This window comes from Diachasmimorpha longicaudata, chromosome 5 (assembly GCF_034640455.1).
Source record: "Diachasmimorpha longicaudata isolate KC_UGA_2023 chromosome 5, iyDiaLong2, whole genome shotgun sequence".
Taxonomy (NCBI): Eukaryota; Metazoa; Arthropoda; class Insecta; order Hymenoptera; family Braconidae; genus Diachasmimorpha; species Diachasmimorpha longicaudata.
Window position 1 is genome coordinate 7,006,928 of NC_087229.1, and position 18,114 is coordinate 7,025,041.

Here is an 18,114-nt window from a genome sequence, read left to right on the forward strand (position 1 = left end):
AAAAATCGTCGAGGTGGAAGTATACGACTATCATAAAAGCAATTGTGGAAATTTCACCGGTTCAAAAAACGTTTCTCTGACAATTGCTGCGAAATTAACGCGATTAACAGATACTCCTGGTCTATTTCATAAACTCGGCAGAGAACTTTCACTGAAAAAAATGTCCCAACTATTTAGAAATCCTTAAGAGTGAAACTTGAGATTAAAAAACTTGCACAATAAAATGATGTTATTTTCCGTCCCCATCTCACAATATTTTATCTTCATTCCATCTATTTTCCGTCTATGCGAGATTTAACCCTTTTTGTTCCCCAAATCGCCTCAAAAACCCTCCTCCCCCCCCCCTCAAAAGTGTCGCTAAAATTTTAATTTCCCATCTACCAGAGTTAACGAATGTGCAAAATAAATCCGTCAGCCATGAATTTTCCCTCATAATTTACCATTCATTTGAAAGGATAAAAACTTTAGCACTCAAACTGTCTAGATTTCTAAACAATAAAAAGTACAATTCTCGACAGGTGCAATTCAACCTGACCCCAACTAAAACCAAGGGCAGATGATGAGCCACAAAAAAAAAAACCTGTAAAAATTTCCACTGCACAGGGCCCATGTCTGACTACCTCGTAATTTCACTTTTCTTTGTTCCAACCACTCAACAGGGATCATCCGTTATGCGACGAGCCTGTATTTTTCGTGCAACACCTGACGGCACACAGACAGGTGAATCCAGCTCAGGTGCCTACCCATAACAGATGCATCTAGCTGTCTCACTCAGTCTCCTCAAAATGCGTTATAAAACGGTCTATCGTAAATGTGGGTTACCAAGGCCTTCTTCCCTTTGTTACGAAATTTACGGTAATTTCATTAAAGTTAATGGGAGTTGCATTCGCTCGTTATATTTTACTCGTTTCCTCTGGTTTTATTCAACCCACTCCACCCCTCTTCGCCTCGTTATTTTTCATTATTCATTATTCACTTCTTTTCATGAAAAAAAAAATAATAATATCCCCGTCATGGTTATTCTTATCCCTTCGGGCGCACAGAGAGGACAATTAGATGAGCGAAAGTGACCTGAGGTCGTTGACTCCATAACTGAACTGCAGTCTAGATATACAATCGCCCAGTGATCGTCCTTGGGTGGGCTGCCCCCGCGGCATTCATCATCACGAGTCACCCGAGGTAGAGAGACTTCACGCCATCGCGTTTTTCAATTATCTCTAATGCTCCACTTTGTGAGTAAATAAAGACTGATCAATTAGTCGCTACAGAGGGCAGACAATCAGTGGTTGTTTTGCGGATAAAATGAGAGAAATCAATGAATAGCATTTGTTTTTAATGAATTTTTTTTCTGCGGGAAAAGCTTGATAGCAGACGCTTGCAGAAAATTTTTATCTGGACAACATTAACACTCATGAATTATTCCTTAGTGATTAAAATAGGAAAATGCGGGCCCAATGTTCTTCATTGACTTTTAGAACCGACAATAAATGCTTCAGACAAATAAATATTCGTAATTTTCAAACAAAACGGTTTGATTGCGAGATATTAACGGATCGAAGCCATCTGCGATGTTTCAAATAACGTTCCTGGTATCAAAGACACCTGAAAATTTGCGGCCCCCCTCTATTCATCCCTTGTTTCTGCGCATATCACCGAAAACAGTTCGAATCCATAATGTGTATTTCCATGGAAAAACAGCTGTCGAAGAAAATGAGCGCACGAGCCTCGACCAAGGCAGCTGGCACTCAGATCGATATACGCTGGAGTCGAAGAATACGATTGCTATCGGCCCACCAAATCACAGCTGTTTCCGGCTGGACGCAAGATGTCCTCCCCTTTGTCTTAAGTGGAGGTTGGAACAAATGTCACGATTGGCAGGATGAGGGGAGAGGGGTGGGAGAACGGGAGAATCGTTGAATCCTTGAGGCTTGCTAACCGATGCGCTTGAATCGTCAAGGTCATCTTCTTCATCATATTCGCGAACGGCTTCTTCACTCTGATTCCTCCGTCATGTCCTCGATTGAACACGTTGGTCATGTAATTGAAAAAAATGCCAGTCTGCCGGGATTTTCTTTTCTTTTTTACATATGAGCGTTTTTTTCTTCTTATTCATTACTGATTGATTCAGTAATTTTTCAAAATATGTTGAACTAAAATTGCAATTTATGAAATTTCACGGAGGCTCATTAGATTTATCAATTAATTGTAAATTCAGAAATATGTTCACCTTCATTTCCCAATAAATTTTCGATTTTCAATCATCAACTACTTGTAACTACTGCAACTGTTCGTTAATCAAAATTTTCAAAAAGTTTACTCGATTAATACCGCAGCTTAACCCAGAAATTTGGAAGTGTTGCTGATTAGCACAATTAACGAACTTCTATTTAATTATGTCAAAATTCCACATAATAAATTCCTCTACATCTTTACTTTAGTGACAACTAGTGACATGTCCCCCACATTGTCTTTCTCTCTCTCTATGTAATCAAAACAATGCTGATTAATATTTCACAATAACTACTGCTCTAGGACAAAAACCATCAACTTTGTCGATATACGTCGGTCGTGTCGCTTACCTATTGCATTATGAATAAACAGCAGAAAAAAAAAGCCAGGGTAAAGGAAGACAAAGGGTGGACAGAGACGTTGGATAGTGAGAGAGTGTGTATCACGTACTCGAGACACGCTCACCGGGGAAGTAAGTCGTTATCGATCGAGCCATTCTCGTTTAGCGAAAAAAAAAAAGCGTCACGTAAAGCTCGCGTGTCGATACTGATAATTTACCCGGGTGCCCCAGCATTATCGTCGATGGAACGCCTGGCCTATCGAGGCGATTGTTGAACGCAAGAAATGCAGAACCACGGTGGTACATTCCAACCCCTAGGCAGTGTCACTTGATTGGTGTATCGCGTGTTATTTCGTCATTGTCGAAAATTAAAATAGAATGGAAAATATTGGATACGTGAGTTTTTATCTTGACTAAAAAATAACGAATACGTAACTAGTTATAGGGGAACCGGAGACATTGGGCGTATGACGTCATGAGGTCACGCGTATAAATTTTCCGTGCGGTACCTGCGGATAGTGCAATGATTAAATCAACATGTGAGCGTCAAAATTTTCTTTCATGGTCTTTTCTTGATGATCAGATACTTAAATTTGAGGTTTATGATATCATAAAGGTTGTGTGAAGGTCCCATGAAGGTTATCTGTAGGTTCTGAGGGCAAATATGGAGGACATATGTTTGCACAAATTTTGAAAATATTTTTCAGACGCTGGAGAAGGTCTTAAGACATCACTAACCACCCTAAATGCAACTCCCCTCGGCTGTCCACAAGAACAACCCCCAATTCTCCCAATAATTACAATCGGTTCTCCTCTCGCAGATGACTTATTGTCATTACTTGGTAGGTTATAAAAGAAGAGGATGGAATATATTTACATTGATAATTTTCCAATAGCACTCAAACCGGAAAATATATCCCATGTTATCAGGGCAGAAATTGGAGAAGGGGGAACGGAAAAATGCCACGTTTCGTGTGGGATACATTTTGAAATCGGCGCGCGTACAAACCGGGACCCGTAATTGCGGAATATTTTGTGATTCGTGGAGGGTCTTCCGCCATTGGATATAAGGAGAATGGTGGAGAGTGTAGCAGTGCCCTTATGCACATCACGTATTGTACCACCCTGTCTTCCCTCCTCTTTCTAGTGGGTTTTAGTTCCAAAGGGGTGGACGTGGTGTAGCCCAGTGGAATACCAGAGACGATGGGAGACAGTGAGAATGCGATGGGAATACAGTAAAATAGGGGGAGGGCATAGGTTTTTCGGTGGAGGATAACCTCGGTGAACGTGAGATGCCGTCAAATTTCGATTTTTTATGGAGTAAGTGGAATTAATGGGGCTTTGTCTCTCTAATTTCTAGGGGATAAGCCCCACACACCAGGAGATTTCCGGAACACGTCAAGTATCGATGAATGAATTGGGTATGAGGAACCTCCTCGACTGATTGGAATAAAAACCTGAATTAGGGAGACTCAGATGGTCAGATGGTTGTCTCAATACTTAGATTTTCTAATTATTAGAGAGCATTAGGAACGTATTCCCCGAGTTATGTCGTTAATTCGACCTCAGAACGAAATCTTGGAATGATAGAACCAACTGATATTCGAGAGACTAGGAGTCCTACTCCTAGTTAGATAGTCCTTCGTCAACCTGGAGATTCCATTCGATCAACTAATTTTCAAGGCGTTTTTCGTGCCTCTCAAATTGACGGGTATTTTTTTTTTGAGGATCATATCAGTGTCTAAGACAGTTGTGTCCACTGATAAATTTCGAATCAGTTCTTTTCTGCGCAAGACCTTCATGAATCAGACTGAAGTGGAGACCGGCGCTTGCTTCAATATTCTTCATCCCCGGAGATTCAATTCGTTAAACGTGTTCCACGAAATATTCATTTAGCTTCGGTTTTGTTAATTGGATCAAGTGGAATTAATGGCCCTGTGGCACGGTAATTCCGGAATTCGGAGATGTATTTTGGAGAGATTACGTGAAAGCGTATAATCCGTTGTTATCCATTCATAAATTCTTCGTTTAAGGGAAGAAAAAAGTTTTCAACATTTGGAAAACATTTTTTTACTAACATTCTGGTATTGATTAGATTTTTTCATATTAGAATGTTTTAATATTTCGATTGAGAGACTCAAACGTTTTGGTGAACAGAGAAAAAATACTTCGCGGCATTTTCATCTCGTCGTCACCAATTTAGGGTTAAATTAGACTAAGTGGACTTGATGAACCTACATCTCCTGAAATTCTGAAGTTCAAGGATGTTCCTCTACAGACCTGACATTGAATTACACCCCGAGTTGTCCATTGAAGATTTCAAAGCATTTAATTTTTATCAGTAAATTTTAATGAATTCAATTGACGCCTCAAATTACAGAAACGACGACGCTCAGTTCACTGTTCCTTCTCCGCCTTGAAGATTTAATTTATCATTCGAGTAGTCAGAGTGTTTTTTTTATTCTCTCTTGATACACCTTGGATAATACAGGCCTATAGTATACCGTTTTCTAAACGTAAATATTTTTGTCGCGTTCATCGGGCTGTAGACCATCACCTCGGCTACGTGCTCTACGTGCCGCAAGGCCTATCTCGCCCGGTGGAACCGTGACACAGACGGTATATGTATAATACTTGTTTCCCCCCCTTGACGCTTCTGGTACAGACCCATAAACCGGTCTGCAAGAAAAAGGGGGGTACAGTCTTCCTCAGCAATTGATGCCAGACTCTTTTGCCAATTACCCGGGGACATATTCCACCGTTCAGATACCGTGGTTTTGAGGTTAAATCAAACTATCGAGTGTGACGTTTATGGTGACGTTTATTAGTCACTCGACCCCTTTTCATATTTTTACATGACTTTTTTTTTTTCACGAATTGTTCGGCGACAAAGGACAGAAAGAGGAAGGGAGAAATCCTTTGTTTGTCGGTTTTTATGGGACCCTATTTTTTGAACTTATTTTATTCGCGGAAAAATATTTTACAGAAACTGTACGCGGATCTTACTTGGAATACCGAGGGAGCATGAGAGACGGTTTTCTTCTTTCTACTCGGTTCTTTTCTACGTGAAGTGCATTCACGGAATACGCCAATGAACGCCGACTGAATCGCAAATGGCGACACTCTAAATTTTCTTTTCAAATCATGTTCCCTAACTTTGTAATTTTTGTAGAATTTTTTCATGGGCTTTAGGGAGCATTGAATTCCCGTTGAAATGAATTGTTGATTCGTGCTTATGAAATTGATAGATAATTTCCGAATCTTTTGGTTCGCGAGTTTTTCTACCAAAAGAAACCACAGATTGGAGTACTCATGAAAGGTGGATTACTATGAGATTCGAATTCCATTGAGAGTTGAAAAAAAAAATAATGCCTCCTGTGAGGTTTGAACTCACGACCCCTGGTTTACGAGACCAGTGCTCTACCACTGAGCTAAAGAGGCTCAGACGGCATACAGGACGATTTTGTTCATTTTATCCAGCGGTTGCTCTGCCGATAATGAAGGATAATTAAAATTTACGGTGAATCTAATGAAACGTAATATTGGTAGATGAGTTTGGTAAATAATAAATAGATCATGAAGCCATCGGCCAGAAGATCGCCGAGTGCATGTAAACTGAGGAGGAAGAGCACGAGAAAGGATATCATGTCTTCCTCCTCAACATTTGATCAATTTGATGATTGAAAACGGTTTAATCTGTAGTGAAATCTGAACAGAACTGTAAATCATGTTCAGATCTCCTTAAGACTCGGCACCATCGGAATGAATAGAGGCTTTCATGTTTCTATCGCGAATTAATGGCACCGATAAGTTTGAAGGATGTGCACCAACAAGATTATTGAATTATTCAGCGAATGAATACAAAATTCTAATCTCAATAAAAAATACCCCCAGTCCTCGCCTCCACCCCAAACAAACAATCCTATTTTCTCCCATACCCCGCCTGTTATCCATCTCCAAATGCCCCCAGACATCACCCGAATTTCCCCATTCGACGAACCCGAAAATACTTCAATTGTCCCATAAATCCCGTCCCAGTGACGTAAGGCAGATGTCAGTCGTCACTTCCCGGTTCGCGTAGGCACGTGCCACAATACCTTCCCCCCACGTCCTTCATCATATCGAGGAAATGGATGAAGAAAGACTTCCAAAAAAAAAATTAAAAGAAAGGAGAAAGGACAGATGTCCGGACCTTAAAGAAGCTGACTAGAGGGATCCCTATCCCATTCAAACGACTTCCCCTTCTACTTCCTTAAAAAAAATCGAGGCGCTAATACCATTGTTGAGTTTAAGCAGCTGCTGATACCCCTGAATACGCAATGAAAATGGCGATTGTTAACAATGTCTGATTCGCAACATTCACGATTCAATGGAAAAAAAAATTCCCTCGTCTCCCCATCAATTCACTGGATTTATCCGAAAAATTGTCCTTCAATTCAAGGACTCATGCCCCTATTTCTCGTGGGAGAACAGTAACTCGAACTTGTACTCCGGATATTTCCTACCGGTTGAGCCTCGGTACACGGACTTGCGCCCATACAACTCCCCATCGACCTCTTTCTTTCCACTCACCTCACCCCTCGGCCCCCCCTGGCTTTCCCATCATGCCCCCTCCCCCCCCCCTCACCTCCGCCGGTTCCGCACCGACCGTTTTCTTTCTTTCGGTTCCTCTCCTCTCGCCGTGGGACCGACCTCCGCTCTCGTACCCTTGAACCTACCAGACGTTCGCGACGTTGCCGACTCTCCCAACTATGCCGTGCTTTCATCCCAAGAATTTTCATATACTACATAGGTACAGCCAAGTCTTCTTTATACGAGTGGATAAAGGAGACAAACGAACACAATGGAGGAACCCGCATTATTTTCTCCTTTCAATTTATTGTTCAAGTTCATGAGCTGGATGAGACGTTTGGAAAATTCCTCGGTGACTAGTGGTCGAGCTCATTGATGATGATGTTATGCTGGAGTTAGGTTCCATCAATTGGATAAAATCCGATCTATGCCCTGCAGTGGAGAACTTTGAATGTGATCCTGTGACGTCATGATGGAAGAAATTAGGTTCAGAAGTTGATTACTGGTGACGTCGTATCAATTTTAAATGGTAATATTTAGGGCTTTTTAATTGTTGTTCACATCTGTTCCCTATATTTATACTTTAACATAGTTCCGCAAATCATAAGGTATGTGCAAATAGCGGAATTTAAATAACTGAAGCCCATGGAGAATGTATTCCCTACACGCAACGTCAACGCAGTTGCACCAGACCGGGGGTTTATTCTCAGAGGGTCTAGAATCTCCCGACAACGTCACAGAAACAACATTGCGTTAAAAAAAATGAGAAAAAAGAATCGAGGGGAGCAGCGAAAAGACACTGGAGCGGAAAAAGGGGAGAAAGTCCGTTGCGATCGGTTGGCCCAGTTTCACAAAAAGAAATAAAAGGAATATAAAACCGGGGTGATGATTATATCGATTGAAAACTCAATACACCCCTTGATTTTGAGTGAGGGCTTGTTGTGAAGGGAGGATGGTGTCAGTTTAGAATGTAATACCATGAAAATTGATGATTCCTCGGATCATCGACAGACATCGAATAAATTTTTGATTGAGATGGATTCAGTGACACAGGTTTTTTAAAAAATGATTATTTTTTTTCTGCTCATGGGCTTTCGAAAGCTTCAGACTGAAGTTGAGGGGAAGACTTCAATAATGAAGATAAATGAATTGAAAAATTGTCAGTTTGTTAAATTATCAAAACATGGAGAGCTTAATTCGCTGAAGATTGCGATTAATGTTACCCATGAAACCAATAATTTCATTGTAAAATATTCTCAAAGGTGTGGTCACATGAGAGTCACCTAAAACTCCGATAATCGCATACGAATGTATAAAACCATTTTATGCCAAAAAAGTACCTAAATCCAGATATTCCTAATAAACCTCGTTATCGATGAATGAATCGTTCGCTCAGTGCCCGGTTAAATCTTTTAAAAATCCACCCAATGAGACATGAAAAATCTTCGGTCACTGTCTACGCCATTTTACGACTCTGCAGAAAACCGGTTCTCAAGACGCCGCGATTTTTTTTTTTTCGCAAAAAGGAATAAAAAAAACCCACACAGCGATAGCCGCGCGCGGTGTTCTCTCGCACACGGACAGCCTGGAATGTTGATTTTTGCCTCGTGTTACCGCTGGGAACCTAACCTACATTATTATCACGCTGCGGATACCCCGAGATGATGCTGGATGAATAGCCGAGCCACACGACCAGGTCGTTATCGACGAATAGGAGGGACAAAAAGGGAAACTCCAAAGCGACGATGATGAATTTACGAGGGAGACTCGTCTCGAGAATTTGAAAATAAATTCACCAGAGGAATGAATTATTTTTGTAAATATAACATGAGTGTAGGGTGCCTCCCCTAAAGAGGTAAAACACATTGGTGCCGCTCCTGACATAGCCAAAAATATTTTTACTACGTCTACGTGACGAGAATTCGTTTGACTGTTTTATTTGGAGAACGGACCGAGGGCTATTAGCAATCGTTTTTTATTCTCACTAACCTAGAGCACTGGCTCATTACCATTTTTCAATCGTGACTGTCATTTCAATGTCTATTACCTCGTTCTTCCAACCTGGGGGTGAACCATTGTTCAAGATAATTGAAGAAATCTAATCGCTGATAATCGAATGATACTGCCCCAGTTAAATTGTTTGGGAGATCATTCAAGGAGATGACACAGAGCTTTTGTTGTCCCTTCGCCTCTGGACTATTTGGGAGCTGAGGGCCCTACGGTTACCCTTCATCCAAAGACAATACCAGTGTAGTTATCTGATTACACTATTGAGAGCTCGAATCACGAGTAAATACCTCATAAAATATTCAGGAAACACCTCAGCATCCAATCCATCATTCTCACGTCAAAAAAATTCATCTGAATAATCCATAAGGTTTTGGTTACGCATCACCGTTTGGACTCGAGAATTTACAGTTGGAGGATTGAGAAAAAAAAATGCGGGTCACGAGGTTGTTATTCTTTTTTTCCTCGTACACACGAAACCGGTTGGTTTTCGGGCGTCTCGAGTGACTTTCGAAAATTCCTGAAGAGATGACGTCGTAGCCATACCAGACCTTTCACGGATAAGCTGTTCCTCCTCCTCATTCTCCTCCCCCTAAGGCTACAACCTTCTTATGTTTATTCAGTGTAAAACGTGCAAATAGGAGAAAACAGTTATGTCACTCCGACGATAATTCATTCGTTTCGTCGAATCTTATACATCTTGTGACCGTGAATTGTTTCGTGAGGGGAGGTAGTTCACCATTGTGTCATGATTATGGGAGAGATTATAATCGGGGGAATTGTTATGTCGGCCTATGAGGTTTATAATGGGTGAATGAGGTGTAGAGGTGTTTTGAGGATCAGTGGACGGGGCGGGCGGACGGCTGGGGGTGTTAAATTAGTCAGAACGTGGTGGGAGCGTTCAGTCTCGAAACGATAGATAGAGCGCAAGTGATATTTATAGTTAATTGAACCCTAAATTGGTCAGTAGACGAGGGAATCGTCACACGTCTCATTTTATTTTTTTAATATCCGTCGAATGATAGTTTTGAAAAAACTTTAAATTTTATTGACCGATAGTGCTTAGATATAACGAAATTATTCCACTATTATATTGCCCGGAAGACAGCGTTTGATGGGCATGAAAGCAACGAAAGTACAATTGCATTCTGTGGCTTACACCTGGATCTGAAACCCTCACACCTTATGACGAAATGGTTATCGTTGACGATTATTCAATTGAGTGTTGGTGGGTGCATTAGTGGACAGCTAAAGCCTAGCCGGTTTGAAAGAAACATGAACCGTGGTTAACATTGCCATTTGCAATTATAGACTTCAGTGAGATACCTCGTAATTTGAGTATTTTTGTCATTATACCATGTGTAGGCCGGTTTATGCGGCTTATTAAGTTCGAATGAAGTGTAGAGATGTAATGATCGAGAATGGGGGAGACTTGGGCGTTAAATTAGCCAGAAAGTTGTTCTAGTGTTTTAGTTGCGAGTAATAGGCAACACGTAGGCGATTTATAATTAAGGAAGTTGTGGTTGCCAGTGTTGAATGGCCCATTTCTTAATCGGTAATGCGATAAATGAAGAATAAATGGATAAAAAATTGCAATTAGATAATTTGTTCTAAACATTTCTGCAGACCCCTTCTGATTGTTGCAAAAGTTAATTCTAGTGTCGACATCGATTAATTAAATGTCACTATGATATATCCAATGGTACCATTTTTAATGGATGTCCATATTGAATTCGCATCCCGTAATCGATGTTATTAGCTTAACGCATATTAAATAAGTATGACTTACCCCACTGGCTCTCTCTCACCAACAGCACAATTCGTGGGTAGTGAAGTTGATGAAAATTCATCTGCATCTGTAAAGAAGTAATTTGTTTACATGTTTTTTTCGAGTTGAAAATGTCTTCAAAAGATGAAAAAAAATCGTCCAAACTCGAGATCGATATAAGTAGGACAATAACTGAACAGTAGGGTACAGTAGTAGGACTTACCGAACAATTTGGGAGGCTCTGGAATCGTCAATGTTTGGAGTTTTCTCTTGACTTTATCACTCATCATCTCTTGTCGTTTCCATTCATTGATTTCACGCCTCAACGACTGCAGGGGGTCGTCAATCTCGCCAATATTTTCTAGAAATCCAGCAGTATCATTATTCTCAGTGAAATCAAATGGCTCGTAACTCTTTTTCAGAGGTGAATGTCCCCTCGGAGAGTCTCGCAGTTTATTTTTATGGAAAGAAACTCGGGGAGTTATCGGTGCCAGGTCCACTGTTGTGTTTTGGCGTTGCGATGATGGTTTCCCGCGTTTTTGGCGGATTTCCGTATGTCGGGATTTCGGGACTTTTGACTGCATGATCTTGAGATTTTCGAATGTGAGGATGTTCCCGTGCAGTTGATGACCATTTTCGTGGCAATCAGGCACATTTATAACGTTTTATTGCATTTTTATTGCAATAAATGCTGAGCTGCGTTGAGACAAAGCAACCGACGCTCGAGAGTTTGAGGCACAACTAACGACATCTCTCGCATCGCTGCGCATACTGGGACGCTTTGGTAGGGAGCGCTGAACGCGTTTATGAAGCCCGCGAGATTTTAAATATTATTTCCATTTTCTGTTTTTTTTCCTGTTCTTTCCTGGAGAAAATTCACAGTTATATTTACAAAAGGGGGCAATTTGGAAATAATTATTTTTCTATTCGATAGTTGATCTCTGTATAAGCCTGTCGATTTTCTGAATATCGACATTTCTGTAATAACCTTTCTCATACAGTAAATCGAGTCAAAAGAGACAAAAGCGTTCTTACATCACTGATGTTCCAAGATATTCATTAAAAACTGATTAATAGTCAAGATCGATTCAAGAATACCTGTTGAACTCTTGAGAAACTATTTACATTTTTCCCTGATAGTCTGAAAGTCGAAGCACTAACTCATTATGTTAATTGTAATTGACAGTGAAAACTCCACTTCACTGATTCAATTGTTCACGAAACTTGTGGGGCCCCTAACTGTCGTCTGTTGTTTATAACGGACCCCACCGGACATCTGTTCGATTTTGACCGTTAATAATGCGTCTTGCACCTGCAGATGTTAAGAGTATGAAAAAATCGATGAAAATTACCATTAAACTCTGGTTTCTCCACGTCTTTCACGACAAAGGGCAGTTTGTCCACAATTTCGATTACGTTTGAAACCTCGAGACAATCGTTTTGAGGACACCGGGGCTCAACTGCGCGTGCGATTGTTCTGTCCAGTTGGTGCGAGTACGTTTGGAGGTATGAGCCTTGTAGACCCTAACCTCAATCATTAAAGACCGAGGCTACCACTGAGGAACGGTTATTGGGTTGCTTGTGAATTAATTAGGGTTTTTCTGACAATGGCAACAGCTGTTCCTGGGGTGCCTGTCGACGTCGAGGCCGAGCAGATCAAATCCGTAAGTTTTTTCATTGATTAATTACGTAAAATTCCCCCAAGTATCCGTCTAACAATCACCCCACGTTCTCCTTTGCCTGCATTCAGTCAGGAAAATTTGAGAGGCACATAAAGAATTTAAAAATTGTGTAGATTAGGGAGGAATAACAGAATTATTTTTCCATTTAGTTCAAAGATTTCTTGACGTCATATAACAAATTGTCAGAGATTTGCTTCATCGACTGCATATCTGACTTCACAACAAGGGACATTCGAGATAAAGAGGAGAAATGTGCCTTGAACTGCATGGAAAAGTTCCTCAAGATGAACCAAAGGGTCTCCCAGCGATTCCAAGAGTACCAGATGCTCATGAACGAGAATGCAATGGCCAATGCCAAGAAAATGGAACAGATGTAACAATAATTATGACTAGATATTTGTTTGCAATTCAGGATTATTGAAATAATTGAATAAAGTTTTCGTTGTATTTTTATATAATTCTCATTAGATCGATCTACGTTTACATCGTTAAGAAATTCTTCCTGTACTACCTTTACCCTAGCAATTGTATATTTACTCTCGTATTCAGAAGAGGGTGGCGTAAAATGGACACTTAATCTTTGCCTTTTTATATCGTTTGATTAAATCGATCAATCGTGCCATGTCGAGAGGTAAAATTGAACTTTTTTTTGAGGAACTAATTTTTGGTATTTGGTATATTTGTCGTCAATTTTATACTCAGGCAAGATTTTCAGTTCCAAAATTCATAAGTTGGTTTTGGACTGAGTGAATTGTATCGAAGGACTCTTGGTAGGTTCGATACTGAAAGAAATGTTTATGTGACTCTTCCTTGTCGATAAACTCTGTCAACTAGAGCGGATGTTGACAAGACATTAATTGAAAAGGAGTCAGTAATATTCCTCAATAAATAATACGTCCATTTTATCCCAGCCTCTCTTATTCGTTTAAGAATAGTGCTTTCTGACAATGAAAACAAAAGATTTGAAACCAGTTCTGTTTATGGAATTATGGGAAGATTATGAACATTGATGGATTATTCTATACGAAGTGGTGAGAGGGACTTGATTGGAAATTTTATACAGAACCAATTTTTTCTGTTAGCTCGGAGAAGACATTTCCCTCGAAACTACCAGAATTATCAACACTACCGTTTAACATGTCTTGGGCATACAAGTGTGCTTCCAATGTTCGACAAGTCATCTCGAAAATTATTTCAAAGTGACGAACAATATTTCAACCAAAATTCCCCACCAACCTCATCCTTTCCAATAAACTTAGAATGTCTATATTGGGTATCACACTTTCGAGTGTTCCCGTTGTCAGTTTCAATATTATCTTCTCCATTCAAAGCTCGTGGATTCCAAGTTGTTCTGTGAATAATTACCAGCGATGACAGGGAAGTTTGCAGTGAGTACCTTTGTACCTTTGGATGTTGAAGTGACAATGATCTTGAAGGGGTTTTAGTTCGCTGACGTGACGATGAAAAATTTTCAGAATTATTTGACTTAGACATAAAAGTCAGACGACGATTTGGTCAGCTTTAAAGATCCCCGAAAATTTTTTTTTGTAATTTTTTTCCGTTGTCCTTTCTTCGAAAGATACTTGCAAAATTGCGAATTTTCTACAGACCATCTCGAAAAATACTTCAAAACAAAAAAAAAAATATATCAACTAAAATTCACGCACCACTTCCCCACCAGCGTTATTCCTTCAACTAGACTTAGAGTGTCCAAACTGGGTATCAAACGTAGGAGTACTCCCGATCTCAGTCTCCATACTTTCCGCCCCCCAGTCGAAGCTCATTGACTCCGTATTATTCTGCGAGTGATTGCCAAGAGGAACCGCGAAGTTTCCATTGAACACTTGCACCTCTGGATTATTCACAACCACCTCAGGGTTCGGTGATTGCGGGGGTGTCTTCCTCAGTCTCTTATAATCAGAGAATCTGTTGAAGGATACCTGATCAACGCATATCGCCTGCGTGGTATGTCTGGTTTTATAGAGTATAGGACAACTGAGGTCCCCCTTCAAGGAGAGACTGTACAAATTCGCAAGTCTTCGTAGTTTCTCCCTCTCAGGCTGCCTCATCGCGTGCAGCCTAAGTTCACTCTGTGAAGGATCTTGGAGGAACCTCGATACCTTCTCATTCGCCGACGTGATGATAGAGTATCCGGGCTTGTTGTCCACGTGACGTCTCCCAGCTCGAATTTCCCTGCCATTCAAAACCCTCTGCCGATAGTTAATCAGTGTCTGGAGGGCTGGGTCCGAGGACACGACCTTTTCCTCAGTTGTGCTCTCATCGTCCCACCAACTGGACTCGCCGATCCAATCCGACTGCTCGTCGTCCCCTTCGTTCGCCCTGATTCCCGCCTCTGAGTCACTGGAGGATATGCTCGAGCTTGATATTCTCGAACAATCCATGGCATTCTCACTTCGGATTTTTCCTCTGTGGCTCTTCGATTTGGAGTTCCTCGTGGGCTTTGGTGACCGCATTTCACAGTCTATCGAACGCTCTCGACAAGACCGCTTGCGCTTCCCACACCAAATTGTACTGTACCTGTTCTCGCAGTTGTTTCTGAACAATCTTTTTTTCTGGGTGATTGCTTGAGAGGTCGAGGGGTTGGAGGAATCCACAGCCATTCGTTTAAATTTTCGCTTGCGTTTTGTGTTTATCCTAGGAACGAAGTACTCATTCACAGAATCAGACTCGACATTGCTTATTGTGTTTAAGTTCCAGAAACGAGCGAAAGACTCGCGCCTGTCAGTGTCATCACTGTCAGACTGGTATTTTGTGGCTGAAGAGGTTTTCGGAATGCGAATGTCACAGATGGAGGAGGAACTGTCTTCCGAGTGTTTGTTTGCATTCAGGGATGCTGAAAGAATAACAACGAGCCATTCTACTTATTTCTTTCAAAGTCAGATGTCTAGATTAGTCGAAGCTACAACTAAAAGATATAATTTACCGATACGTCTTTATAGTAAACATGACAGCTAATTTTTCAATACAGGATGGATCTATTGTAGTATACTACAATGAGAATAACAAAACAGACCCCCAGTCATTCAAATCGCGTCATCCATCCAAAAAGCATCAAAAGTCCAAAAAAATGTTAACAATGTTTTGCTAGTCCTTACACTTACGAATGTTCCCCGTGGACCTGGTACGCCTCCTCAGCCCCCATCTTCGTTTCACATTCGTCGATTTACTGCTCTCCTCCAGTGCCAATGACAAATCGTGCACCAGTGCCTCCATTTTAACTCGCAGATCCACTGGGACAGCTTTCAAAACACGCTCCATTTGAACTCTACGCAATAACCCTGCAAGAAAACATTATCAAATTCATTATTAGTGCAACTGTGTTTATTCGGTGGAGGGGAAGCTACGGGTGACATAATTAATACAATTTGGTGTCACATGACACGTGGGAATAAGAAATTTCTCGAATAGTCGTTGCAATGTAAAACACTTTGAAGTTGATGATTGTTGGGTATCGAGAAACAACAACGTATTCAGGCAATTGCGAGCGAAAAAAATGACGTTCTCCAGGCACTCGCGTATCTAACACACCTTTATGTTTATCTCAGCGCAGCTCCACTGGACAGACTGACGTTGGCATTCACCATTCAGCAATCCAGCGAATCTCAGTGTTTATCTCCTGTCACATTGTCTGAGTTGTGTCATTGTCGACAACGGGAATATCACTAGTGTCAATTGATGCTGTTTGTTTAGTTGATGCTGGAGAAGTGGTGCAAATAAAACGGTAATCAACACTCTCTCTTCATGGATGGTCGACTCTGCGAACTGCAGATGCAGTTTGTTTGTCGTGAATAGAGGGGCGGAGAACCAAGGGGCGCCATCTGGGCGAGCATTGACGCGACTGTTTTTGGTGTTTTGAAATGCACCGGTTGATTATCAATAAGTTGTTATTTGTTGATAATTCATTATGAGCCAGAAGGGAGATCAGCCGAGTCAGCTGTCAGGTATGTTTTTTGGCAATTTCGATTCATTTTGTGGATTCGATGCATTTGGAAGTGAAATAAGGAAGAGATCGAGGGGGAATAGGATAGTTATCTCGGAATTCGGGTTAGGGTTCGTATACAGGTCATGTCCTAATCATGTAGACTAGGGACGAGAGGATGCTAGGGCTAAAGGGTTATTTTGAAATGGTGTAGAGGTACTTGAAAAAGCAGAAGCCTTAAAGCTGTGAGAGTTTTAGGGAATTGTAACATATGATTTTGTTAACTGTACTCACCTGACATCTCGTCTACGAGAGCTATTCCTTCATTACTTGCCCATGTATATTAGACAAATTATATAGTTAATGGTGTCGAGGTATTTTTTAAGGTTTGTCCGGGGTATCGATCATTCGCAGTTCGAGTCCACAGCCCCATGATACCACCCTACCATCAAAATACGGAGATTCTGAAAGGCTGCTTAATGATATTGCTGACTGTGAAGAGACGATTACTGAAGTTGCAAGGGTTCAATTAATCCAGGAGTGTCTCGAGGAAGTGGCGAATGATGGGGGACTGCTCTCCCCGGAGACCTGCTGCAAGTTGAGGCAAATTATCCAAGCGCAAAGTGTCGATAAGTATCTCAAAGTTCCGGTGGATCTCGGGAATGGCATTCAGACTCAGTTGTTGGGAATCACCGATGTCTCGAAGCCAGAACTAAGTGCTGATGAGAGGAAACTAGTGAAGGCTGAGGTTGAAAGAAAAATTCGAGACAAGTGCCAGAAATTCATCACAAAGTTCGTACTTTCCTTGTTTTATTCCATCGTTTTTTTACAGAAAATGCTTTTTCCTTATTTCAATTAATTTTTTATTTCTTAATAAAGAGGTGGAGAAGATGATTGAGAGGATGAGAATTGAATTGATATTTTTATTTATCTCTAGATATGAGAAGTTAGGTGGGAATATCAGAGAGGCAATGGACACCAACAAGTCACGAGCTAGACTCGACTTATCTCGAATGAACGAGTCCCTCTTAAGTAACTGGAAGGAAAAACTAGAAGAAGTATGTAATGAGTACCAGAGGGACGTGGTGAAGTTGGCAGAGTTGTTGGAAGACTGGAAGAAATTAAAATACGATGATGTAGAAGAGATAAACATGAAGAAGGCAGAGACTAAGCTGCTCCAGTCGCAAATAGCAGAGATCCAGGCGAGGCTGACTAAAATCTCGTGCACGATAAAGATGTTCAAAGAGACGCCGACGACGATCACTGCCTTCAAGACGATCAGCCACGAATTGGACGATAAAATCGCCCAGGTCGAGGGGGAAATAAAGAAGAAAAAACTGTTGAAGAAGCAGTATGAGGACCTCCAGGGAACTGAATACGACGAAGTGCTGAAGAGATACCTGGACCTCTGTGCGACGATAAAAAAGGAGGAGCGTTTGTTGGAGATGTTATGAGAGAGTGTGTAAAGTATTCATATGAATTGTGCTGTGAATGGATTAAATTGATGATACATATTCACTACTTTGAGAGGTGGCCCCATTTATTATCCTTGATAAAATATCTTCTCAAAAATATC

At 40.9% G+C, this 18,114-nt stretch overlaps 4 protein-coding genes and 1 non-coding gene across 7 annotated transcripts in view; 2 read left to right on the forward strand and 3 right to left on the reverse strand.

The window, feature by feature from the left end:
- The window catches only part of LOC135162073 (uncharacterized), a 41,992-nt gene extending 29,596 nt beyond the window's left edge, over positions 1-12,396 (reverse strand). The window contains exons 1-3 of one of the 2 annotated variants that reach the window (XM_064120177.1): positions 12,269-12,396; positions 11,140-11,781; positions 10,938-11,004 (exon numbers count right to left, since the gene is read on the reverse strand). In XM_064120177.1, the coding sequence (XP_063976247.1) occupies positions 10,938-11,004; positions 11,140-11,500 (428 nt within the window). In that variant the 5' untranslated portion in view covers positions 11,501-11,781; positions 12,269-12,396. Of the gene's footprint in view, positions 1-10,937; positions 11,005-11,139; positions 12,034-12,268 lie in introns of those variants that run through there. The other variant, XM_064120178.1, reaches the window with a different exon arrangement.
- On the reverse strand, positions 5,939-6,010 carry Trnat-cgu (transfer RNA threonine (anticodon CGU)). Its single transcript has one exon. It is a non-coding gene; the product is annotated as a tRNA-Thr (tRNA).
- On the forward strand, positions 12,370-13,056 carry LOC135162134 (mitochondrial import inner membrane translocase subunit Tim9). Its single transcript, XM_064120304.1, has 2 exons — positions 12,370-12,580; positions 12,748-13,056. Exons 1-2 carry the CDS (start codon positions 12,524-12,526, stop codon positions 12,973-12,975), a joined length of 285 nt encoding a protein of 94 aa, XP_063976374.1. The 5' UTR covers positions 12,370-12,523; the 3' UTR covers positions 12,976-13,056.
- Positions 13,057-13,630: 574 nt separating this feature from the next.
- LOC135162102 (G patch domain-containing protein 2-like) lies at positions 13,631-16,288 on the reverse strand. 2 transcript variants are annotated; one of them, XM_064120246.1, is made up of 3 exons: positions 16,148-16,288; positions 15,721-15,897; positions 13,631-15,452 (listed from the first exon to the last, which is right to left on the reverse strand). In XM_064120246.1, exons 2-3 carry the CDS (start codon positions 15,875-15,877, stop codon positions 14,290-14,292), a joined length of 1,320 nt encoding a protein of 439 aa, XP_063976316.1. In that variant the 5' UTR covers positions 15,878-15,897; positions 16,148-16,288; the 3' UTR covers positions 13,631-14,289. The 2 variants fall into 2 exon arrangements, with proteins under 2 accessions (XP_063976316.1, XP_063976315.1); XM_064120245.1 differs by having other exon boundaries at positions 15,715-15,897.
- A 132-nt stretch (positions 16,289-16,420) lies between these two features.
- Positions 16,421-17,992, forward strand: LOC135162116 (uncharacterized). The gene is made up of 3 exons (XM_064120273.1): positions 16,421-16,560; positions 16,925-17,330; positions 17,476-17,992. Exons 1-3 carry the CDS (start codon positions 16,524-16,526, stop codon positions 17,990-17,992), a joined length of 960 nt encoding a protein of 319 aa, XP_063976343.1. The 5' UTR covers positions 16,421-16,523.
- Positions 17,993-18,114: the final 122 nt, after the last annotated feature.